The sequence below is a fragment of the Oratosquilla oratoria genome, chromosome 23 (genome assembly GCF_046742065.1).
Source record: "Oratosquilla oratoria isolate Oo_2021 chromosome 23, ASM4674206v1, whole genome shotgun sequence".
Taxonomy (NCBI): domain Eukaryota; kingdom Metazoa; phylum Arthropoda; class Malacostraca; order Stomatopoda; family Squillidae; genus Oratosquilla; species Oratosquilla oratoria.
Genome location: NC_134799.1, coordinates 60,490,933 through 60,518,498, shown reverse-complemented (window position 1 = coordinate 60,518,498; position 27,566 = coordinate 60,490,933). Strand labels below are relative to the sequence as shown.

The 27,566-nt window shown below is 39.0% G+C and overlaps 1 protein-coding gene across 3 annotated transcripts in view; it reads left to right on the top strand.

Moving 5' to 3' along the window:
• LOC143038138 (uncharacterized) overlaps positions 1 to 21,556 on the top strand; it is a 73,459-nt gene extending 51,903 nt beyond the window's left edge. For all 3 annotated transcript variants that reach the window (XM_076207146.1, XM_076207148.1, XM_076207147.1), the window contains 6 exons: positions 528 to 718; positions 4,299 to 4,475; positions 9,692 to 9,802; positions 10,647 to 10,913; positions 15,768 to 15,950; positions 20,974 to 21,556. In XM_076207146.1, coding sequence (XP_076063261.1) covers positions 528 to 718; positions 4,299 to 4,475; positions 9,692 to 9,802; positions 10,647 to 10,913; positions 15,768 to 15,950; positions 20,974 to 21,078 — 1,034 coding nt within the window. In that variant the 3' untranslated portion in view covers positions 21,079 to 21,556. The remainder of the gene's footprint in view (positions 1 to 527; positions 719 to 4,298; positions 4,476 to 9,691; positions 9,803 to 10,646; positions 10,914 to 15,767; positions 15,951 to 20,973) is intronic.
• The last annotated feature ends 6,010 nt before the right edge of the window (positions 21,557 to 27,566 follow it).

Genomic DNA, 27,566 nt, shown 5'->3' with positions numbered 1-27,566 from the left:
GGGATGGTGGGGTGAGGGAGTATGTGTGAATGATATTTTGATGCAGCCTGAATGGATTTCTCTCCTCTTTTTCTGCATGAGGGGACAGAGAGGTGGGATCACCGATTAAATGAAGCTGCTTTGCTGTGGATGTGCTGTGTCTTGGTGCGTTGCTTGTGACCCAGGGCAGTAGGCAAGATGCAGGGATGACCCATCATCCAGGAGGAGCCAAGAAAAGAGGGAGGGAGGGGTGGTGAATTGGAGTGGAGTATGTGGGGATGAAATGGGTGGTGAATTGGAGTGGAGTATGTGGGGATGAAATGGGTGGGAGTGGATTTATGTCTTTGACTTTGACTACCTCCCTTGTAAGGGATAAAAAGCCATTGGTATATGTATTATTATTATTATCATCATCATCATCATATTTTTTACTAGATATGTGACATGACAAATGCCAGAATGCTAGTCAATAGAACTTTTATTGGAAACATTAATTTTTCCTATAGATTCTATCTATACCATCTTTAGAGGCATTTTTTTTTTTTTAGCTGGAGCAAGCTATCTAAAAGTTTCAAGAGACTTCAATATTCCAAAGTCAGTGCTCTGGAGAAGATGTCACAGAGATGGTGCTGGAAAGGATGATTCACGAGGACGTTGTTACACACAAGAAGACATGAGTCGGGCAAGAGAAATGTTGCAGGACAACAAAACTATATCTCAAGTTTTCCGGGAAACACAGGTTAGATGCTTATTATTATCATTATTATTTTATTTTATTTTTATTTAATGAAGTGGCCTTGCTGTGGATGTGCTGTGTCTTGTGACACTGCTGATCCAGGGCAGTGGACAAGATGCAGAGATGACCCATCATCCAGGAGATGCCAAGATAAGAGGGAGGGGAGGGGAGTGGAGTGTGATAGGAATGGAATGGGTGGGAGTGATTTTTATGCCTTTGGTTTTTGGCTACCTCCCATATAAGGGAAAAAAAGGCCTTTGGTATATGTATGTATTTTTATTTGTTCATTTCCTCATATGGGTTATTCAAAGCATAATTTTTTATTCAGTCAGTACTTTTGGGATTTCTGTAATGCTTATAAGGCCCAGTCACTACATTCTTTTAAGTAAAAAGAATTAGTCTTTATTCAGAGATAAAACTTCTGATGTACCCTTAAAGTGTAACCATTTTGAAAATTAAAGGTGTCTAATTTTACTGTAATATGTTTTTAGGGATCACATGAAGAATTGTCACCCCAGTCTTCGACAGGGTGACAATTCTTCATGTGGGCCATCCTGGGTTTACGATTCTTCAGTTGTATAAGTTGATAACAATAAGCATAACCCTCATTCAACCTAACCTAACCAAACCTAACTTAACCTAACCTAAACTAACCTAACCTAACATAATATCTATTCCACTGTTAATATTCGGCGTACTGGGGTGACAATTCTTCAGGTGGGATCTCATGGTGTGACGATTCATCATGTGGGTGTTCTGGTGTGACAGTTCTTCATGTGACCCATTTTTGGTATCTAAAGTCAATAATAGCTAAATAAATTACACAAAAACTCTCACTTTCTATTTATTGCAATTTGAAATTATGTTGTCTGCTTCAATATATTTGCTTCAGCCATTCTCATAAAACCTATCCATGGCGCCAACTGCTTCACAGTGATGTCATAGAACTGCTCATTCTTCATGCATTGTGATTGTATTTACCTAATTGTAGTAGCGTTGGGTCCCATCTCCTATTCTCTAATTATGTTATCATACCTATCCTCAAATTTGTATACAGTTCCAAATTAATTTGTGTCCTTGATTTCCAGTTATATGTAGATTTGAAGTTGTGTATTGTTTGAGCTTGGGCTATATCACCTTCTAAGCTATTCAAAGTATTTATAGATCTATATGGAAAATGTATTTCATCACATCCTTTAGACATGTGGTCTTTCTTTGTTTGCTCCCATGATCACTTAAAACCCATATTTAATTAGGAGATCTCTACTATCAATGTAATCTATCCCCTTTAGTGACCTGAATACTGTAATAATATCATGTCTTTCTCCTCAGTCTTTCAAAGTTAGCAGACCCAGTGCTATTAGTCTTTCCTCATATGGTTTATCTGCCTGGTAGGGGACCAGTTTGGTTGCTGCCCTCTGTATTCTCTCCACCTTCCTTATATCCTTCACTCTGTGTGTGGACCATATTGCATATACATATACCAAAGGCTTCTTCCCCCTTACAAGGGAGGTAGCCAAAAAAACAAAGGTATAAAATCCACTCCCACCCATTCCATCCCCACATACTCCACTCCCATTCATTCCCCTCCCTCCCTCTTATCTTGGCTCCTGGATGATGGGTCATCCCTGCATCTTGCCCACTGCCCTGGGTCAGAAGCAGTGTTGCAAGACACAGCACATCCACAGCAAGGCCACTTCATATAATCAGTGACTGCCCTTCTCTGTCCCCTCATGCAGAAAAAGAGAAGACAGGGAGAAATCCCTTCGGGCTGTGTCAAAATATTCACACATACACCCTCACTCCCCCTCATGCATCACTGCATCATCCATACACAACCCTTCTCCATTCACCCCCATCTTCTGTCCTCTCCCGTCCTTCCTCAACAGACATTCCTCTCTTTCCCAATGCCCCTTTTACCCCATCCATCCATCTCATCCTTGGCTGCTCCCTCATGTTCACTTCTTCCACTTCTGCCTTCCGCACTTCTTTTACTAATCTTTCCTCACTGTTTCCATGTGTCCAAACCATCCCAATACTCTTTCATCAACCTTATCTCCCAACTCCTTTTCCACCCCATTCTCTTCCTCACCTCCTCGTTTCTCACTCTATCCAGCCTAGTAACCCCTATTATACTTCTCAGCCACCTCATCTCAAACACATTCAAACTCCTCTCTTCTTCTCTTATGTTTCATGTTTCTGCCCCATACAGTGCTGTCAGTACAATCACTCCTTCATACATTCTCCTCTTAGCATCCATTCCCAAATGTGTATTTCTCATTACACATCTTAATTCCCCCAAGGCACTTACTTGTTTCAATCTACATTTTCCCTCCACCTCCACTCCTCCCTTTCCCACCACATTTGCACCCAAATATCTAAAACTAACCACTTTCTCCAGTTGCCCTTAATACTCACTTCCAGTCTGCTGTCACATTCTCCCATTGAAGATCTTATCACTTTACTTTTACCCACATTTATCTTCAACTTCCTTTTTTCACACACCTTCCCAAGCTGTCACCAACTTCCTCAATCCCTCCTCTGATTCTGCTACAAATGCAGTGTCATCAACAAACAACAACTGGTTTATCTCCCATTTTCCTCCATTTTCTTTAGACACCTCCAATCCCTGACCCTTTACCCTTGCATTTACCTCTTGCACTACCCTAGCTATGTATAAATTGAACAGCCAAGGTGACATAACACATCCCTAGCGGAGTCCCACCTTTACAACCATTCACTCTCTCTCCATATCTGATTTGGAGGCATTCCACATAAATCACATTTCTGTATAATTTTCTTCATTTCCCATGTGTGTGTGCATATATATATATATATGTTCATTGTATATATGGGCAGGAGATTTTCTCTCAAGCATGTTTGGTTAAATTGAATGGCAAGATTATTATTGCAGAGTTTTTTATCTGCCTTTTCTTTTTCTCTGAGAACCTTTTTCCCTTCCACGGGAAGTTGTCTTATAATGTCACCATATGACATTGTTTTGTAAGTTACTTTGGGCATGGCTTTACCAAAGTGAAAAACTGGCCAGAACGCGTTTTCACACTACTTAGTGCTTCATCAGTGGCTAGACTGTGAATATCTGATTGAATTTTTGTGTTTATATACATTAATGTAGGTCTGATATTTCATTTTGACAAAGTAAAAGTGACCTTCAGAGAACTCACGTCATATATAGGTACACCTGTAAACTTGGGAACTGTGCATCCCAACCTTCAAACTATATTGGCATGACAACAATGAAGCTCTCACGCTGGTTATCATACCACCTCTCTTCAGGAGCTCCCAAAAACCACCATCATTCTGCTCACAAAAGAAATTTAAAAAAGAAACTAGTAGAAAACACAGAAGTGCTAGCAACAAATCAAGACCATAGAAGACTACCATTCAATTTAACCAAATATATATATATATATATATATATATATATATATATATATATATATATATATACATATATATATATATATATATATATATATATATATATATATACAAACACACTAAAAACACATGTAATTTTTTTTTTTTTTTTTTTTTTCTTTTTTTTTTTTTTCTTTTCCAGATTCCTAAGACAACTGTATTTCGTATAAAGGAGCAGTTGATTCGTGAAGGAAAGCTGCCACCATCATCAATATCTAGAAATGTTCGTTTGTCTCGGCCACCAGAACAAGCAGTTGCAGCTGCAGTAGCAGCATGTAAAGAAGGCTTATCACAAGGGCAGGCATCAGAAAAGTTTCAAGTTAGTTACTGCCTTTAAAATCAAGTTATTTAAAGAAAATAGTCTATATTATGTATGATGAAGATGAAAAGGTTAGGATTTCTCTAATTCATTATTAAAGTTTTTGTAAAGGTATTGAAAAATATTCTTTTGTCTTTCACAATGATATATTTTATGTTCATGTGAAAATAATCATGAAGAACCCACAGTTGCAATAAAAGTAAACATAGAAGAAAGTGTAACTTCTATATTTTGGCTAATAGCTATAGCCCTCTTCAGGAAACTACAGACTGCAAGAAGTGAGACATAAATATAATTGAGATGTAAGTGGAAGGGGAACTGGCGTAGCTAAAAACAAGACATTCTGTCATGCAGGGTGGAGTCAGAAGGGAGGGAATATATGGGTAGAGGTGTGTGGTCAGATGGGATGTGGGGTCAGGAGTGTTGGGGGAGCAGGGTCAGGAGGGGGAACTTGAACATCTCCAAAGGTCAATGGTCCCTGGACATAATCTCACGACAGACCCAGTGCTTTTAGTCTTTTTCCTCATATGGTTTATCTCCCAAGTTGGGGACCTGTTTAGTTATTGCCCTTTGTATTCTTTCAATCTTGCTTTTATACCTTTTTCACTCTGTAGGGGGACCATACTACTGATGCACATTCCAGTCTTGGATGGATCAGGGTTTTGACAAGTTTTTTCATCATCCCTTCATATAATGAAAAGCGTCTTTATCATCATCTGCAGCAGTCTGCATGTCTCTCTCACAATCCTGCTGATATGTCTGTCAAATGACAGGTTGTCTTTTATCAACACTCTTAAATCTTTCTACTCTTTTGCTTTTGTAATAAAGGGTTCACTTCCTAAGGAATGAATAGTTTAAGGATGGTCTTTTGCTGCAATTGCCCATTTCCCGTTCTTTGCATTTTTTTTCTTCTTTTTCTTTTTTCACTCTTATGATTTTTGCATCATCTGCAAACATGTTGGGATACCTTCTTGTACCTTACATCATGTCAATGATATAGACAAGAAATTTTATTGCTGCAAGCTGAACCTTGTGGAACTCTGCTCGTTACTGCTCTCCATCTTAAGATGTTATCCTTTACTATTGTCCTCATATATCTTAACTTCAAAAAGTATATCATCCATTCTAGTAGTTTGTCTCTCAATCCTCCAATGTGTTCCAATTTCCACATAAGTCAACTATAAAGTACTTTATCAAGAGCCTTCTCTAGGTTGAGGTATACACAGTCCACCCACCCCTCTCTCCCTCTCTTGCAGCACATCAACCGCTCTCGGGTAAAAGCTTAAAAGGTTCGACACACATGACCTTCCAGATCTGAAGTATTTACCTCATTGTATTTACCTAATTGTAGTACGCATGCAGGAAAGAAGAAACACTCATTGGGTCCCGTCTCCTGTTCTCTAATTTTCTAACATACCACCTGGACTCAAATTCATGTACAGTTCCAACTTAATCTATGGTGGCGGCGCCAGGGGGGGGCTTGGGGGGCCTTTAGCCCCCCCAAAAAAGTGGCCAGCCCCCCCATTAGCCCCCCCAACTGAAATGAGCAAATTGAAAATTTAAAACACTCATTGAAATAATTTTATTAAGTGGAATTTTTAATTGCCAAGGCTAAAGATTTGTCAGCCATCAGTGCTAGCCCAACCATTAACCCCCTCCCCTTCTGAAATGAGGATAATATATGTGTATTATCATATTACTATTAGCCCCCCCCAAAAATTTGCTCAGCCCCCCCTTAGCCTCCCCAACTAAAAATTCCTGGCGCCGCCACTGTTAATCTATATCTGATTTCCAATTATCACATTTAGATTTGAATTCATGTATTGTTTGAGCTTGGGCTATATCGCCTAAGCTATTCTACATATTTATACATCTGTATGGAAAACTGTATTTCTTCACATCCTTTTGACATCTGGTCTTTCTTAATTTATTTCCATGACTTCTTAAAGCCCTCCCATCTTTAATCAGATCTCTTCTATCAATGCAATCTATCTCCTTTAGTGACCTGAATACTGTAATCATATCACCTCTTCTTCTCTGATCTTTTAACCACTTACATACGGTGCCGCCTATGTAGACGGCATGAGGAGCAAGTGGGTACTCGATGATGCCGACGTCGGCATATTGATTATATTTATTGTAGTCGTACCTATGTAATTTCCATTCTCTCTAAACTGGCTTCATCAATTTTCTATGGTTATCAAAATACACAGGTGAAAGAGAACAAACGATTGAGCACTGACTTTATTTTTTATAATGCGATTATTATGACGCAACATCGCACATCGGGCAGCTAATGCTGCCAGATTTGCAATGTGCCCCTAGTGAAGAGGTTAAAGTTGGCAGACCCAATACTTTTAGCCTTTTCATATATGGTTTATCTGCCAGGCTGGAGACCAGTTTGGTTGCTGCCCTTTGTATTCTCTCAATCCTGCTTATATCCTTCACTCTATGTGGGGACCATAGTACTGACACATATTCACATATTCCAGTCTTGGATGTATCAGACTTTTGATTATCTCTTCATCCATATAGTGGAATGCCACTTTAATCTTCTGCAGTAGTCTATATGTCTCTCCCAATTGAGAGTTTGTCAGAATGTTCATCTCTTCAAGATGTTTCACAATCTTTTCACATAATTTCACTATTGTGTTGGTCAGTTATACCGGCCTATAATTTAATGGTGTCACTAAATGAGATGAAGTGTTTGAGAAGTATGTGTGGTTCTACAAAGGTGGATAGATTGAAAAGTGTAGAGGTTAGACAAAATGGGTTTGGAGAATTATTAGAGTAAGCCTAAGAGTGCTGTCCTGGTTTGAGTGAATATATACATTGAGGAAAGTCTTGTGAAAGCAGTGTAGAAAGTAGAAGTGGATGGAATGGACTTGTAATGGTGAACCATACGACTGGGTATGTTTGCCCGCGAATTCGTGGCGTGCCCCAGCGACACCAGTCTTTCTCTAGTCGTGGAAGTGTATGCACGTCAGTGCTTGTATAAACTCCATTAAACTTTTTTTGTGTGTCATTAGCCACCCATACAGACTTAGGAGAAGAATGAGAATGAGGTGGTTGGTTTGGGTAAAGAATGCAAGAGGAATGTCATTTAAGTAAGGAAGTTCGAATGTGAAAGATAGGAGTGAATGAAAAGTTGTTGTAAATGGATGAAGGATTGATGCAGCCCAAAACAATGTTCTTCTATTCTGTAATTTTTTGAGTGGATGTTGGGGCATGTTGCCACATATTGAAGCAGTAAGGGAAAATTGGCTCTGACTCGCAGGGCCTTCTGTGGAGGCACTAGGTCTGTCTCACTCTATTCCTTTTGGCTTGATCAGGGTAGCAGGGCATGGGAATGACCCTTCACCTATAAAGTGCTGCTCTGATGATGGGGGAGGGCCAGTGGATGGGTTTTGGATTGGTGTGTGAGATCTTATCCTTTACTATTGTACTTTGACATGGTCACCTCCCTCACAAAGGGAGGTGTACAGAAGAGACCTGAAAAAGAATAGTTTCCCACACAGAGTGATCGATGTCTGGAACAAATTGAACAGTGAAACAGTGAATGCCAGAACTATACACGATTTCAAGAAAAAACTGGATGTGGAGAGATACGAAAACGGGTCACAACAACCGTAGCTCCCGTCCCGTAAAATACAACTAGGTAAATACGTATAAACCAAAGTGAAAGCTGATCAATTATGGCATCCTGTTGAAGGGGTTAATTAACACCATTTTATCCTCTTTTATTATGTGTTGGAATGTTGTTGGAACATATTAGAGAATGTGTAAAAGATAGGAAAGGATGGAGGATTTTGATTGGATGAAAGGATGATGCTGACAGAAGGTATTTTCTTTTCAACTGTTCTGTAAAGATTTTGAGTGGGTAAGGAGAGGGTTGCCATATAACAAAGTGGTGGGGGCAGACCAGATGTGGCCACCAGGTCCTTCTGTGGAAATGCTGTGTGCTGTGTCACTCTATTGCCTTCAACCTAAGCAGTGTTGCGGGGGTCAAGGATGACTCTTCATCCATGAGGTGCTAAGATGGGACTAGGGGCATGAAATAGGTTTTACTGTGTATACAGTGGGTGTATGTATATGTGGTGTTTGCCTTTTATCTTAACCACTTCATTACAAATCAAATTCTCACATACAGCATTGGCTGCCATATATATGGTGTATCACACTACAGGTAAACGTCGACTTACGATGGCATTAGGTTTCGATAGAGCCATCGTAAGACGATTTCATCGTAAGTCGATCCCCAATTTGTGTATCACTGTTCCGTGGTCACTGTACCTAGCCTACCTGTATATTAACCACCAGAGATACTGAATATAGCCTATTAAACATGTACAGTAGTTTATTTAATTATTTTTATCCTTTTTACCATATTCAAACACTATAATATGTATTTTCAGTACGGAACTTAAATCTCGCGGGCAGCAGCCAATGCCAGCCATACGACGTGACGTAATAATACTCGCATCATAAAATATAGTCACCGCTTATATCGATCGTTCTCTCTTTCACCCGCGAATTTTGAAAACCACAGAGAATGGGATTCAAGGCACATTTGAGAGAATGTAAAAACACAGGGGCGACTACAATAAATATAATCAAGACGCCGATATGGCAGAGTCGCGAATCCACTTGCTCCTCATGACGCCTACGTGTGCGGCACCGTATGGAAGGGGTTAAATTATCATATCGTCGTCGTCGTCGTCATCGTAAAGTCGAACAATCGTAAGTCGCGGCCATCGTAAGTCGACGTTTACCTGTACTTGCATTATAAAATATAAAGTCACTGTTGTATTACTTATTCTCTTTTACTCTGAGTAATAATAATCACAGAAAACATGATCAAATCAGTTCACAGAATCCGAGAGTAACTGATGTACAATTACAAAATAAATATATATATATATATATATATATATATATATATATATATATATATATATATATATATATATATATATATATATATATAATTAAGACACCGGCACTGGCATCCTTGTGTACCCACTCGTGCCTCATGATACCTATGTAGTTGTCATTATACTGAAGAAGTTAATAAAATAATTTAACTCAGCTCCAGAATTGTCCATAAACTATGCTACTGGTTTGAAGTGGTTCTGAAGAAAAAAGCTATACTAGTTGCTATCTTATTTTTTATCATTATCATGATTATATATATATATATATATATATTTACAAAGGTTGCCAAAACAACAGTTTGGAGAAGACTTAAAAAACTCAAGAGAATGGAAGAGGAGGGTAGCAAAAGGCTTTGTGTTGATGCTGCAACAGCCAATCTCATAAAAATGGAGGTAAGATATGATTTGTTTTTAGGTTTAAGAAGTGTATTCTCTTATGTACCTGTATAACAAATTGCAGAAACACTTGAGACAATCCATTGCCCCAGATCTTTCTTGCACGAGACCCATGGTTTCCAAGTAATCAGTAATTGCCACCATATTGGCTTATATGTCACTCAGTGAAAAAAAATTGTATTGTGTGGCTATGGTTAAGGTAGGACAATGTAAGATGAGGTGTTAGGTGTCCTCTACGTGATTATTATTATTATTATTTTATATATATCTTTTATTTTTTTTTATTTTTTTTTTTTTTAACTAGGCCTTTTCTGTACTTGTACTGTGTAAGTGTTAATTGGTGGCCTGAATGCAAGCATGCTAAAATGATTCTTGCTTCTCTTGGTAGGGATTATTCTATGGAGCTAATGTCTGGAGGGTTTGATGGAGGTGAGAATTTGATACTTGGTTTTGGAGAGTTTTTGTGATCAGAGTTCTGAGTGTGAATGTGTTGTGGTACAGGTGGGGTATTTGCACACACTGATGCCTTATCTAATTTATTCCAGGTATCCACCACTCTTTTCGTGTCCCCTTGTTTCTCTGTCGTCCCACTTTAATAAATCATCCCTATCTAGGATTTCCTTTCCTTTCATGATTCTATAAATAGTCAGTAGATCTTTCTCCTCTTTGTTCCAGAGTTGGTAGTTCCAATTTGGACAGTCTTTGTTCGTATGTCAATGTAGAGAGTGTTGATGCCATCTTTGTTGTTGCTCTTTGTATTCTTTCTAATTTCTTTATATGTGTATATGTATATATATGCATATATTTATACATATATTTATTTACTTCCTTATTTTTAAAGGTGGTAGAGAATGACTCACCGTGTGCTGTTGATACTGCTCAAGAGAATCCAGGTCATTCAGACATAAGCAATTATGGGATTCAGGACAAGTCTTCATTACAAGAAGAATCCAGTGGACTTATCAAAAATAAACATTTCAATATATTAACAAGTGAAGGCCATGTGATCCACACAAGAGGTTCAGTTGTTATGTCAGAAGCTGGCAAGTCTGAAGAGGGAGAAGGAGATAGAAATAGAAATACTCAGTTTGAACTTGAAATGCCTCTGGTAGGTTTTATACTTATTTCATAGTCTTATTTTTGTTTATACCTAAAGCTATTTCTAGTTGGACAATAATAATTAAGGGTTAATGATACTGTGCCCTTGCCTAAAATGTCAGCAAGACACAAGGGGTGTCTTTTTTCTCCCTTTCCTGGCTGTTCAATTTATACATAGATGGGGTGGTGCAAGAGGTAAATGCAAGGGTAGTGGGCCAGGGATTAGAGATGGTTAAAGAAAATGGAGAAAAGTGGGAGATAAGCCAGCTGTTGTTTGTGGATGACTCTGTGCTTGTAGCAAGATCAGAGGAGTGATTGAGGAAGTTAGTGACAGAGTTTGGGAAGTTGTTTGAAAGAAGGAAGTTGAGGATAAATGTGGGTAAAAGTAAGGTGATGAGATGTACAAGGGGAGAAAGTGGCAGCAGACTGGAAGTGAGTATTAAGGGAGAGAGACTGGAGGAAGTAGACAACTTTAGATACTTGGATGCGAATGTGGCAGGTGAGGGAGGAGTGGAGGTGGAGGTAGAATGTAGATTGAGATAAGCGAGTAAATGCCTTGGTGGAGTAAAAAGTGTGATCAGAAATAGACATTTGGGAATGGATGCTAAGAGAAGATTGTGTGAAGGAGTGATTGTGCTGACAGCACTGTCTGGGCAGAAACATGGAACATAAGAGAGGAAGAGAGAAGGAGTTTGAATGTGTTTGAGATGAGGTGTCTGAGAAGTATACTAGGGGTTACAAAGCTGGACAGAATGAGGAGGTGAGGAGAATGGGGCTGGAAAGGGAGTTGGGAGATAGGGTTGATGAAAGAGTATTGGGGTGGTTTGGACACATGGAAAGAATGAGTGAAGAAAGACCAGCAAAAGAGGTGTGGAAGGAGTAAACATGAGGGTCAACCTAGGATGAGATGGATGGATGGGGTAAAAGGGGCTTTGGGAAAGAGGGGAATGTCTGTTGAGGAAGGATGGGAGAGGACAAAAGATGGGTGAATGGAGAATGGTTATATATGGATGATGCTTTGATGCATGAGGTGGAATGGGTGGGGGATGGGTGGTGAGGTTGTGTGTATGAGAAATAATTTGACGCAGCCTGAAGGGATTTTTCCCCCATCTTCTCCTTTTCTGTGTGAGGGGACGGAGATGGGGGGTCGCTGATTTAATGAAGCGGCCTTGCTGTGGATGTGCTGTGTCTTATGACATCGCTTCTGACCCAGGGCAGTGGGCGAGATGCAGGGAGGAGATCCAGGAGAAGCCAAGATAAGAGGGAGAGAAGAGGGTGGAGGGGAGTGGAGTATGATAGGGATAGAATGGGTGGGAGTGGTTTTTTATGGTTTATTTATTTATTTATGTATCTATTTTTTTTTTATTTTTTTTTTGTTACTTTCCTTATAAGGGGGGAAAAAGCCTTTGGTATATGTGTGTATGTATATATAATTAGCATATCTAGACTTAATCATGTAGAAGTAAACAAAAGAGGGAGAGAGAAAAGAACATACATACATATACCAAGGCTTTTTCCCCCTTACAAGAGAGGTAGCCAAAAAGGAAAAGGCATAAAATCATTCCCACCCATTCCATCCCTGAATACACTCCACACCCTTCCACCCTCCCTCTTATCTTAGCACCTCCTGAATGACGGGTCATCCCTGCACCTTGTCCACTGCCCTGGGTCAGAGGCAGTGTCGCATGACACAGCACATCCACAGCAAGGCCGCTTCATTAACCCATTAAACTCCGATGACAAGATTCCTTGTCATTTGGTCAAATAAAACAAAAAATCATAAAACACCAAAATGTTTGATCAAACACCAGAAAAATATGACGTCAGTCCTCGCTTCGCTTGCGAGCGAGGCGAGGACTGATGTCATATTTTTCTGGTGTTTGATCAAACATTTGGTGTTTTATGATTTTTTGTTTTATTTGACCAAATGACAAGGAATCTTGTCATTGGAGTTTAATGGGTTAAATCGGCGACCCTCCCTCTCTGTCCCCCCATGCATAAAAGGAGAAGACGGGGAGAAATCCTTTCGGGCTGCGTCAAATTTTGCTCACACATACTACCTCACCCCCCATCCCCCCGCCCATTCCACCTCATGCATCACAACATCATCCATATACAACCATTCTCCATTCACCCCTGTCTTCTGTCCTCTCCCGTCCTTCCTCAACAGACATTCCCCTCTTCCCCAAAGCCCCCTTCACCCCATCCATCCACCTCATCCTAGGACGTCCCCTCATGTTCACTCCCTCCACATCTGCCTTCCATACCTCTTTTACTAGTCTTTCTTCACTCATTCTTTCCATGTGTCCAAACCATCCTAATACTCTTTGATCACCCCTATCTCCCAACTCCCTTTCCACCCCTGTGCTTCTCCTCACCTCCTCATTTCTCACTCTATCTAGCCTAGTAACCCCCATCATACTTCTCAGACACCTCATTTCAAACACATTCAAACTCCTTCGCTCTTCCTCTCTTGTGTTCCATGTTTCTGCCCCATACAGTGCTGTTGGCACAATCACTCCTTCATACAGTCTCCTCTTAGCATCCATTCCCAAATGTCTATTCCTCATTACACTCTTCAATCCACCAAGGTAAGCTATTCATGAAAATATACTCATAGGTCTCTTAATCCAACACTCGCCAACCACCACACATTCAGAAATTTGGGCCCAGAGCCTAAACCCACTTTGAGAATTGGTGGCATTTTATGTCCTGGGCCAATTCTTGAAGTGGGTTTATGTCCTGGGCCCAAACATTCACACAAGCGGTGGTTGGCAAGTGTTAGATTAAGAATCCTAGGTGTATTTATCTGTCGATATAATAAGGTCTTCTTCCCCTTTATAAGGGAGGTAGACAAGTGAGAGGCACACATCCATTCCATTCTCATCCACCACCTTGTTTCCTTCTCATCATAGCTACTCATGGGTGAAGGGATGATGTCATCCCTGTCTCCTGACCACTGTCGGGGTCAGAAGCAAGGCTGCTTTACTTAATCAACAAATCCCATCCCCCTCTCCATCTCCATTCCCTCATGAGGAAAATAGAAAAGTCTTGAGAAATCCCTTCAGGCTGCACCAAAATATCATCCATACACAGCCATTCTCCACTCAGCCCTCTTTTCTGCTTTCTCCCTTCTTTGTTCATTAAACATCTCCCTTTTGCTCAAAGCCCCTTTCACCCCATCCATCCATCTCATCCTCAGTCATCCCCTCAAATTCATTCCATCCACCTTTGCCTTCCACACCTCTTTTGCGAATCTTTCTCCCTTCATTCTTTGCATGTGTCCAAACCATCTCAATACTTTCATCAGCCTTATCTGCCATCTCTTTTTCCACCCCTGCTCTTCTCCTCACTTCCTCATTTCTCACTAGTTAACTTTATAACCCCTGTCATACTTGTCAGACATTTCATCCCAAACACTCACATGTCATTCATCATAGTGACAACACTCATAAATTGGAGCTCCTAAAATACTTTAAAAACAAAACATCTTAACAGTGATACAATTACAGAATACCTTGAGTGTGATATACGGGAAGGAGAGTGGTTGTGGATATCCAGAGTAGTTGATTTACAATGTAAATGGTGTGTAATTGAAAAGATAACGATGATGGGCCAGAGAAACCCCAAGATGGCCATCTGTCATGTTACAATATAATAATGTACCCAGAGACATCTACCAGCACAAGGGCAGAGCAAAATGTAAACATAGGTTTCAGATCACCAAGAGGTATAAAAAGGTTTCTACTTGACAATGGTGATAAGGGTAATTTCTCTGGATTTAGTGGGTATGAAAGAAGACTTTTTATTAGAGAGGGACTTGAGAAATATGAACGAATCATGGAAGTGGGGAACTATTGATCTATGGAAGAAGAATAAAGATCTAAACAAGGAAGTGACTTAAAAAAGGAAATGGAAATAAAAGAAGAGATAAGTGCACTAAAAAATGGACTGGCCAAGTTAAAATGTGAAAATGAGAGGGTGAAAAATAATGAAAACACAAATAACAAGACCATAAGAAAGAGGTGGATGAATGGATAAAAGCAGTGACCATGAAAGCGGAGAAAAAGCATAGTAGATGATTTGCAATAGTTCAGGAATGATTGGAAAAAAGACTGAGAAAAAGATAAGGTAATTTTTAAAGAAATAGTTTAACAAAAGCAGAAGGCCAAAGATGTTGTCATAAGGTAATTAAAGAAAAAGAAAATCTAGTAGGAGATACAGTAGACCAAAAGAAAAAAAAATGTGTAGTAATATATGGTCAAAAGGAAAAACATAACCCAAATTGGTTCCTGAGAGATAAAGAGGACAAATAATTGGCAAGAAATGTTTAAAAGTAGTACAAGATGAAGAACAAGAAATAGTATAGGTGGCAATTACTCAGAACATAAAAGGATCCAAAATAAATCATGATGATATAAAGGCACCCAAAATATGAGGGAATATAGTGAGCACAGGGCACTAAGAGTATTTACTAATTGTATTTACCATATTGTAGTATACTGGAAAGGAGTAATGCTTGTTGGGTCCTATCTCCTATTCTCCAATTTATCATACCTAGCCTCAGATTCAAGCATATATCTTACATGGGAGGTAGCCAAAAGAAAAATGCATAAAAACCACTCCCACCCATTCCATCCCCTACATACTCCACTCCCCTCCACCCTCTTCCCTCCCTCTTGTCTTGGCACCTCCTGGATGATGGGTCATCCCTGTATCTTGTCCACTGCATAAGAGGAAACACAATTGGTGTAATGAACACCCTTGTTGCTGTGAATTTACAATTATGTTGATTTATGGGGCTTGTTACCAATAGTTTTAGCAGATAGATTTTATAGTTTGTGTAATTTAAACTCTATTTCAGGTAAATCTCTCAGGAAGTGGGTACCAGGTAGTTGGTAGTGAGATTGTGATTGGAGGGCAGCAGATGGTTGTTCTCGAGTCATCAGCCTCACATTCCTTGCAAGAAGCTCCAACTTCCTTACCACATTCATTACCTCCATCATTACCAGCTGGGCCTCTAGTGGTAACATCATTTAATTCTATGGTAAGCACATGGGGTACTGAAGATGAGTAAGACATATTACAAGTTTTTATATTTCTATATTTTCAATGATTTTATTTACTAACTCAAATAGAATAGTAATTAGGGCAGCCTTCAAAATCAATATAATCTAATGACTGTAGTCCATACTAAATGTTGTAATGTTTGACTTACCTTGTCACTCTATTGTAATCAAGAGTTAATAAATGGACCCACCAGCTCTCCCTCAATGTGAAATTACAATAACAATGACTCACAACAACTGGAGCTCCAGTGACCAACAAAACTACAATCTCTTGTTCTAACAACACAACTTAAAGTGACACATTCCCTTAAGTGCAGCCACCAAAGAAAACAAACATTGCCACTAGTGCTAACGAATTGTTTTGTGCCAAATGCACCACATACCCACATGGTCTTAAGATCATAAACAACCAGTCATGACCTACAAACCACACTAATTAAATGGGCCAAACATTCACAAAAGAAACAAAGATACCTCAAAATGAATATAGAACACCTTCAGATGGGGACCATGGAGCTACAAAAGGCTGGACATGCAACTCATGTCTCAGCACACCATCAACAGATACAGTATATTATTTCATGAATTCACTTGAGTAACAATTCCCATGCCCCATCGAATGATACAATGCAGGGCATGTGGCATTACAACCTCTTCTTCCATTTTAATTGGCAGGCTATCATTTTGGCCATCATCTACTCCTCTAGGGTTAACTATAGGATTCCTCCATTTGTATATGTACACAGAATGCTGCAACATAGACAGTTCATCCTTCTTCAGATCTTGTTGTATTGTTATACCAGTATACTGCCTCAATAGGAGAGATTCCTCCCCTCTCAGCAATAGCTGAGAATTCACTTAAGTGACAATTCCCCTGCCCCACTGAGTGGTACAGTGCACAACAGATGGTTGTACCCAGACCTCTTCTTCCATTTTAATTGGCAGGCTATCATTTTGGCCATCATCCACTCCTCTAGGGTTCACTAAAAGATACCTTCATATTTGTACACAAAATGCTGTGGCACAGACAACTCGTCCTGTTCAGGCATTGGTGTACAATCATATCAATATACTGCCTCAATGGGAGAGATTCCTCCCCTCTCAAAAATAGCCAAGCAGCATCTTCAACAGCCTCACCATTAATCTCCAAAATCACTCCAACTGCAATTTTACTGGCATCTGACCATGCAACACCATGTTTAACATCAGGCACCCACCAGCTCCCTCTTAAAGGATCTTCCAGTTTTACTTTCTCAGTATCACCTCATCTTTTCACCCATCTCCCAGTAGCCCATAAGGCCTGTCAGTGAACAGCCTCCTCCATTCCCCCAATCATAGAACATCTCCATTTTCCTCACACATCACCATCATTTTCTTAGCACTTCCTATTGCTACCACTAATCCTTTCCTAACTTCCACATTCAACATTCCCCTAAATTACTCTACCCAGCTTTGCTTTACCGCCTCCTTTTCCATTAACATTTGTCTATTTGCACCTTTTACCTTTTATTCTCTGCTTTACTCACCTTCCCTTCCTCTCATAACTTTCTTCCAAAACATCTTTTTATCACTTTCTAAATTTTGTCATACTCCTCCCCCATTTTACATCTCTCCTTTTTGCCTCCTAATGTTTTGCTTTTCTTCTTTTTTCTTTGTACCTCTCTTATGTTTCTCTCATCCTATTTTGCAACCAATCCCTGAATACTTGTTTCTTCTCTTCTGCTACCTTATCATCCCGCCACCCACTACCCTTTCTCCTATTCCCCCCATCCTCCTTGTTCTACATACCATCTTTGCAGTCCTTGAAACACCCATTTCTCTTCCACTCCTAACTCTACTCTATCCTTCACCACCTCACACACTTCTCTCAGCTTCTCCTTGTGCTCCTGCTCTTTTTCCTTCTAACTTAAACAGTTCACTCCAAGCACCTCTCTGTCTTCTGCTCTTTTCCTCTCTCTTCACCTATCCTCCACTCTCAACTTACCTTCCATTAAAAAGATTATTTGACATTTCCCCACTCTCCCCTAGGAACATGGACATCCAGAACTCTTCCTACTCATCTCCTGGATACCACTTCATAGTCCCTTAATGTCTTATCAACCACCCTTCCCTCCACCACCCTCTCCCATGTGTACTCATGCTTGACCTTTTTCCTAAACACTGTGTTAGCTATCATTAATTCTCTTTCTAAACACATCTCCACCATCAGCTCTCCACTATGATTTTTACCTGGCACACCAAACTTTCCAACCACTCCATCTGTTGGTTCATCCCCTACTCTAACATTGAGATATCCCAAAACCAAAAACTCTCTAAACATTCATTTAAATCTATCCAAAAAGCCTCCCTTTCCTCTACACTCTTATCTCTACCAGGCCCATACTTGCTTACAAAGACCCACATCTCCCATCCCAGTTTCACCTTCTTCCACATTAACCTTGAAGAAACCTCCCTCCACTCCACCACACATTTTCTTGTTTCCTCAATAGTAGAGCCGCCCCTTCTCTCATTCACCCTCTCCTCACTTCGAACAACCTCCCCACTACATTCCCAAACTTAAAATCACCTCTCCATTTCAACTTAGTTTCACTTAAAGGTCAGATATCAACAGATATACCATTCGCTAAAAATCATCGTATTGCTCGAAAAAGTACTTTTTAAAAGCATACAAATAAAGTTTTTACCTATTACAGAAGAATTTATTCAGAAAATTCACTTTTAATTGCGCCTCGCATACCACTTTTCCGAAGTCTAGATATTCAGAATAACAATATTGTTTGTTTGGCAACTGTGACGTCACGAACGCGGAATTCCCCGAACCTTTCCCGAAGCGCACGGGCGGAATGTTTCGAATAGCAGACGACGCAATGAAATGAAGACAAAACTGTTTTTTGCCAAATTTGATAAGATGTAGATGGTGGAATTATATAGAATACTGTCAGTATGTTTTTTTATGTACATTAAACTGTAAATACAAAAAGTTAAGGAAGTCTTGATATCTGACTTTTATAGGTCAGATATCAAGACTTCCATAACTTTTGTATTTACAGTTTAATGTACATAAAAAAACATACTGACAGTATTCTATATAATTCCACCATCTACATCTTATCAAATTTGGCAAAAAACAATTTTGTCTTCATTTCATTGCGTCGTCTGCTATTCGAAACATTCCGCCCGTGCGCTTCGGGAAAGGTTCGGGGAATTCCGCGTTCGTGACGTCACAGTTGCCAAACAAACAATACTGTTATTCATAATTCTGAATATCTAGACTTCGGAAAAATGGTATGCGAGGCGCAATTAAAAGTGAATTTTCTGAATAAATTCTTCTGTAATAGGTAAAAACTTTATTTGTATGCTTTTAAAAAGTACTTTTTCGATGATTTTTAGTGAATGGTATATCTGTTGATATCTGACCTTTAATGTCAACACATTCATCTTCTCACCAACATACAACCTATCTTTTCCCTTTTACTGTCCTCTGTACCACACCCATGCACATTAAAAGACCCAAACCTCAGGGTTCTGGTTGCAAAACTCCTCCCTCACCTTTTTATGCCTTGAGTTCTCGTAGGAATAGGGTTACAGAGAGCAGGACACCTAGTCCCATCACTCTGTCCTGTTTCAGCCATCTTTTACTACACAAGTGGAAAAACTGGGAAATATATACTCAAAGTGGTACAAGACAGTATTAAGATGGCATGATGGAGGGACAGTTGCATTTAATAATGACAGTAATAATGATAGATATAATGTTCATATCAAATGATGCAAGTTTGTCACCTTAACAAGCCCCCCCAACAGAAGTCTTCCTTTGATTACATTAAATTTTAACTGTTTATTCTTGGAGGAAGGCTTTTTAAATATATCAGCTATATTTTTACCTGATGGTATGTATACAAGCTCAGCAGCACCATTCTCCACTTGAGTTCTGATAAAATTATATTTGATATATATATATATGCTTTGATTTCTGGTGGTACATTGGATTTTTAGCTAGTGCAATAGCACCTTGGTTATCCATGAATAACTTCACTGTACCCCTCTGGGATCTAGTCATGTCGGCATAAAGCTGAGATAGGAAATTATACTCTTGGACTGCATGGATGATGGCAACATACTCTGCTTCACAAGTTGATAAAGCAACTATATTTTTTTCTTAGATATCTAGGGTATAAGGGGCCCATGACCATTTAGTTCAAAACAATAACTCAGTATACTATGTGTTTGTGCTCTGTTGTCCAGTTGGTGAGAAGTGTGGTAGTGGATTAGTCTATGGTGAATCACTTCCAGATCTGTTTCATATAGTACTATGGACACACTCACTTTTTCAGACAACCTTCTCTTTATGTTCATCCCCAGATACCTATTTCTCGTAACCTATTTCTTTCCCTTTATACATTTACATACTTCCTCTATAATTCACCTTTATCACCACTCCTCCATTCCCTGCTACATGTGACTTCAAATATTTGAAGTTCTCCACATCATTCAGCCTCTCACCATTTAAACTTGTTTCCAACTCCTTATAATTCTCACTCACCACCTGATTTTAGCTCATCTTTATTTTTAGTTTTCACCTCTCACACACCCAAACTCTGCCACCAACTACTTTAGAGTATCCTCAGACTCAGCCAGAAGCAGTGTTATCTGCAAACAACTGACTTTCCACTTCCCTCCACTCTCACTCTAAATCCCCTCACTTCCCTCCACTCTCACTCTAAATCCCCTCACTTCCCTCCACTCTCACTCTAAATCCCCTCACTTCCCTCCACTCGTACTCTAAATCCCCTCACTTCCCTCATCACTTACTCCATATGCATATTGAACGACCATGGCAACATTACAGAACCCTGGTGTAGCCTCACCTTTACTCTAAACCACTCATTCTCTCTCTCTCCTCCCCAACCCTTGGCCAAACTCAACTAATAAATATCTATAATAGTATTAATTATGAATAATGATAATAATGATATTGCTTTTTTATTTTCTTTCTTTTAGGAAAACTTGGATGAGTTAATCAAAGTAGAGGAACTCCATGTTCAGGAAGGTGCTACTCATGAAATAGGACAAAGGGTGCAACAGGATGCACAAGAGTTGCAATAAACTGTGCTTCTAAGAAACCCAAGGAAGTGCTGTCTTTCTTCATAGTCATCTGATTTTTGTACTTATATGAAAATATATTTTGTGCATATGTTTTAGAGATATGTAAAATTTTCAACACAGAAAAAAATTGAGTGCACAGCAGAGGATAGAATTTTTAGTAAATTGAAGATGAAGAAAAAAAATGTAGGAAGTAGATGAATTCTTCGGAAGTATTTTGATCAAGTGACCTTTACTGTAAAGTGATGAAAGATAGTGCTAGTAGGTGAAAAATAAATAATTTATATAAACATTGGTACAGAGTGTGGATGAGCTTTGTTAAGGACTAGTGAAAGATTTGACAGAGACAAATATGGTTTGTATGGAAAATCAGAAGAGGGCTGAGAAGAGTTGTTGGTATAAATTGAACAATTTAAGAAGCTAGAAGTGAATTGTTGACTTGAAATCAAATAAATGCAGCACTGGAGAGTGCAAACTGTAATTTGAGAAACATTTTATTAACCATCACTGAGACAAAACAGCAAATATTTTTTATAACCTTGTATGAAATTAAATAAGATTGCCTTAAATTGGTACGCTGTAGCTATGAAATTGCAAGGTGGTGATTGGAAACCAGACATTGTAAATAAACCAGCTAAGATTATAACAAGTTATTTTGAGTGGTACAGTGAGTGTGGAAGATGGATGTATTGGCATTAAGTGAAACTAAGTTGAAAGGGAGGAGAGATTTTGAGTTTAGGAGTGTAGTGGGGAGGGTGTTGAGAGTGAGGAGGTGATGAGGAAGGGAATAGGTGGCTCTACTAAGTGATGAGATAGGAAAAGGTGTGGTGGAGTGGAAGGATGTTTCTTCAAGGTTAATGTGAATGAAGGGAAAACTGGGAAGGGAGATGTGGGTCATTGTAAGTGCATATGGTCCTAATAGTGAGAATGCAGAGGAAAGTGAAGCTTTTTGGATAAATTTAAATAAGTGCTTAGAAAGTTTTGGGGGAAATGCCAGTGTAGTATTGGGAGATCTCAATACGAGAGTAGGAGATGAACCAATAGTTGGAGTGGTAGAGAAGTTTGAAGTACCAGGTAAAAGTCATAGTGGAGAGTTAATGGTGGAGATGTGTTTAGAAATAGAGTTGATGGTAGATAATACAGTGTTTAGGAAAAAAGTCAAGCATACGTACACAGGAAAGGGTGGTGAATGGAAGGTTGGTTGATAAAGTATTAATGGACTATGTAGTGGTGTTCAGGAGAAGATTAGGAAGAGTTCTGGATGTCCAGGTTCCTAGGGGAGAGTGGGGAAATGTCAAATAATCTTTTTGATGGAAGGTAAGTTGAGAGTGGAGGATAGGTGAAGAAAGAGGAAAAGTGCAGAAGGTAGAGAAGTGCTTAGAGTGAATTTTTTAATTAAGAAGGAAAAGGAACAGGCATACCAGGAGAAACTGAAAGAAGTGTGGGAGGAGTGGAAGAGAAATGGGTGTATTTACCTAGTTGTATTTTACGGTATGAGAGCTATGCTCGTAGTGACCTGTTTTCGTATCTCTCCGCATCCGGTTTATTCTTAAAATTGTGTATAGTTTTGACACTCACTGTTTCTCCGTTTGGTTTTTTCCAGACATCAATCACTCTATGTGGGAAGCTATTCTTTTTCAGATCTCTTTGTAACTGTCCTTCTTTAGTTTCTTTTTGTGTCCTCTTGTTTCTCTTTTGTCCCACTTTAACAAGTCATCTCTATCGAGAATTTCCATCCCTTTCATAATTCTGTAAATGGTCAACAAATCACCTCTTTCTCTTCTCTGTACCAATGTTGACAGATGTAATTTCTCCAATCTTTGTTTGTATGTCAGATTTGACAGTGTAGGTGCCATTTTTGTTGCTGCTCTTTGGATTCTTACTAATTTTCTTATCTTATTTGTACTAGGTGCCCACAGTGTTGCAGCATATTCTAGTTTAGGTCTTATCAGTGCAACCACTATTTTTTAAACCATCTCCTCATCTATGTAGGCAAAGGCTACTTTTATTGATCTTAAGTTAAAAATCTCTCCAAATAATTTATTGACACGTTTATCAGGTGTCAAGTCACTTGGCATGATTACTTCCAGGTCCCTTTCTGAATCGACTTTTTTTTACTTTGTTTCCAATTCTATATTGACCCAATACTCTATTTTTGCTTTTTCCAAATTCCATTATGCTACATTTCTTAATGTTGAAGTTCATCTCACATCTCGGACTCCATGCCCATATTTTGTCTAGGTCTTCTTGTAGCGATCTGCAATCTTCTGTTCTTACTCTCTTCAGTAATTTGGCATCGTCGGCAAAGAAGTTCATGTAACAATTTACTACCTCATCCATATCATTTATATATAGGGCAAACATTAAAGGAGCCAATACAGAGCCTTGTGGGATGCCACTTTTCACATCATCCGAGTTCGAATATTTGTCTCTAAGTACCACTCTCATTTTTCTCCCAATTAAGAAATCCTTCATCCATTCCAGCAGCTTACCTTGTATTCCTCCTATTATTTCAATTTTTCTTATTAATTTTTTATGTGGTACTTTGTCGAATGCCTTCTGCAAATCCAAGAAGGAGCAATGTGCCCAGCCATCTCTTTCTTGTATTATCTCAATTAATCTTGAGTAAAAGCAGATTAGGTTTGTGGTACATGATCTTCCACTTCTAAAGCCAAATTGTTTAGGGTTTACTATTTTATTTTCTTCCAAGTGTTTGGTCCATTTGTTTCTGATGACTTTTTTGCATATTTTTGTTACTGTGCTTGTAAGGGATACTGGTCTGAAGTTTGTAGGATCTTCCCTATTTCCTCCTTTATATATTGGTACTATGTTTGCATCTTTCCAATCTTGCAATACCTTTCCTTCTTTGAGTGAGAAGTCTATTATTTTGTATAATTTGTCTGTCAGTTTGTCTATACACTCAGTATCCAATTTGTAATTCCATCTGGTCCATGAGATTTCCTGACATCTAGGTTTTTTATTTGGTCTCTTATTTCTTTTTGTGTTACCTTTATTTCTTTCATTTTGGGTGATCTTTCTTGTTGTCCATCTTCCCAAAATTGTGAGCTCTCAATTGTAAAAACAGACCTGAAATGTCTGATCATAACTTCTGCCATTTCTGTGTCATCTATATATTCTTTATCTCCTTCACGTAATTTCACTATTTCATGTTTATCCTTCAGTTTGTCATTTATACATCTGTAGAAGAGTTTAGGTTGATCCTTACATTTGTCTATAATATCTTTTTCATAATATTCATTCCTAAGTTTTATATATGTTTGCCATTTGGATTTCCCCCCCCCCCAGGCTTTGACTCTTCTGTCTTCATGGAAGGAGTGACAAAGTGTGCAAAGATGGTATGTGGAACAAAGACAGGAGGGAACAGAAGGAAGGGTAGTGAGTGGTGGGATGATGTAATGAAGATAGTAGTTGAAGAGAAGAAGCAAGCATTTAGGTATGGTTGTAAAGTAGGACTCGGGAAACATATTAGAGATACAGAGAAAAAAGAAGAAAAATAATAAGATAAAGGATGTAAAAATGAGAGCAGTATATGGGGAGGAGTATAATTTTTTTTTTTAAATTATATAAAAAAAAAAAAAAGTTTTGGAAAGAAGTTCAGAAAGGAAAGGGAGGTGAATCAGGAAGAGAAGAAAAGCTAAAAATTGTAAGTGGACATATGTTAATGGAAGTGGAAGTGGTAAGATGATGGGTAGAGTATTTTAGAGAGCTGTTGAATATGAAGGAGGATAGTGAGTGATAGTGGGAGATGCTAAGAAAATGATGGTGATGGGAGAGGAAAATCAAAGAAATATAAAGAAAAGATGAGGTACAAGGAGCTTTGAAAACGATGAGAGCTGGTAAGGCACCTGGGTTGGATGGGTGTCATGCTGAGTATCTCAAGTAGGGAGGTACGGTTATTGTGAATTGGCTAGTGAGGTTGTTTAATGTGTGTCAAAGGAAGGGGAGAGTGCCAGAAGAATGGAGAGGCTCTAGTTATCATCAAGAAATAAGATATGATATTATCTGGGAAGGATTAAAAAGTATCAATAATGTTTAAGTACTGGGCTTCAGGAGAGCCAATTTTGAAAAGATGAGAGACTATATAAGACATTTGATCAATTACGGGACCGACCCAGGGGGCTGTGACGGGGTCAGATACATGGTCAGTCCGGACGTCATTAGCGCAGTCACGGGTCGGGTCACAGAGGGTAATATGCGTACCTTGGGTCAGGTCACTTGCGGGCGCGGGATCTACAGCCGGGTCAACAATTTGAATGAAATGCATAGTAGCATAACAAATTTAATTCTAAATACACAAAATAAATTTATTCCTCTCAATACAGAAGAATAGTAATACTCCCAGATGGACGACAGACAGGCTGAAACATGAGATCGGAATGAAAAGAGGACTTTACGTAAGAATAATAAAAAAAAAGGGGGGGGGGGCACACCTTAGATCCAAAAATATCAGTAAAGCAAGACTGGTTAAAAAGAATACGCACACAGCGAAACGTAACTATGATATTAAGGTTGTCAGACAAGCGAGATCCAACCCAAAGTACTTCTTTCATCTCTACAGAACAAAAAAAATAAATAAAGAAAGGATAGGCCCAATTCAAAATGACGAAAATGTCATGATAGAATCGGAGGAAAAATGAGTGAGACGTTTAACAAATATTTTCTCTCGGTGTTTACTAAGGAGAGGTTAGATGAGGTACCTGACTGTGATCCGATTTTCAGTGAGTATGAAGTGAGTAGACTATATAATATTAGCATTAGAAAAGTAGTAGTCAAGCAAATTGAAGGACTTAAAGCTACAAAATCCCCGGGTCCAGGAGAAAATTTTCCGAGAGTGCTTAAGGAGTGTAAATTTGAAATTTGCGACCAGTTAACAGAAATATTTAATAAGTCGGTTGACACTGGTTTTTTGCCTATTGCTTGGGGGGCAGGCAAACGTTGTTCCTGTTTTTAAGGGAGATGAATAGTCTATATGCAACTACATCCCAATCAGTTTGACATCAATTATAGGTAAAATGCAATCAATAATTGTTAATAGACTCGGAGAGCACATCAAGAGACATAATTTGATTCGTGACACACAGCATGGTTACTCCAAGGGTAAGTCATGTGTGACTAATCTTCTATCCTTTTACACTAAAATATATAAGGTGTCAGATAATAATGATAGTTACAATGTTATTCACCATGACTTTAGCAAAGTGTTCGACGAGGTGCCACACCAGAGACTACTAAACAAAACCAAAGCCCATGGCATGGGAGGAATAGTGTTAGAATAGATTAGAGCTTGGATCAGTGACAGAAAACAGTGGGTCACCATAAATGGTGTAAAATCCAGGTGGGGAAGTGTTTCTAGTGGGGTCCACCAGGGCTTGGTTTTGGGTTCCTTGTTGTTCATTATGTACATAAACGACTTGTTGTAGCGGGAGCTACATATGGGGCAGAGTTTCTAAGGATGGGTTCCTTGAAACAGTGGGTATTCATCCTCTGTTATTAGGTACGAAAATATACAAATATATTGGAGAAGGTTTCCCTACCTCTACTGACTAGGTCTTTGACCTAGGCAGGCCTTCTGTCAGGTCCTTGACCTGGAGAGTCCTATTCTATGATAGGCGCAGCCGTTCGTTAATAAGGTGGAGAAGTGCTTAGGTAAGCATGTTAGTGTAGGTTGCCGTATGGGAACTGTGTTAGTCGTTAAATGGGTGTTAGTTCCATTGTATGGGGCTTAGTTATATGATTGGTGGACGTGGCTAGATATGGCGTATATATTGAAGTTACGGTAATGTAATTGGAATAGGTATGAGAAAGGGGTCAATACATCTGTCTGGTAACATTAGGCATCTCGTGTTGGTGATACTGCGGTGGCGTAATGTTTGTCTTACGTAGAATTATTGAGTCAAGTTGTTTTGTGATTGAGTACCATCTCGAATGTGTGTGGATCATGTGCATGGTTGGTGATGGTTAGTGAGGGTTACATTGGACAATGGGATTAATAGTGATGTTAGTAAGTTTGCTGACGACACTAAAATAGGACGCCTTAGGTCAGGAGACGACACAGAGATTCTGCAAAATGATCTTAACAAATTGTTCACATGGTCGGTGAAATGGCAAAGGAAGTTCAATATCTCAAAGTGCAGCATGTTAAACGTAGGGCTATACAACCCCGAAAATATATATAGCTTAATAGTTTTTTTTTTTTAATTAAAGATAAAACTGGGTGAGAAAGTTGGGAGTTCCAGTGGGTCCTGACCTTAAATCCAGGAATCAATGCATTAGAGCCAGGAATAATTCTAACTGAGCATTAGGTTTCATAGTTAGGACGGTTACGAATAAAAGTGCAGAGGTAATTATCAAACTATCTAACGTTAGTTAGACCCATCCTTGACTATACAGTACAGTTCTGGTCTCCGCCTTATAGAATGGACATTAATTCACTAGAATCAGTACAGAGGAGAATGACCAAAATGATACAT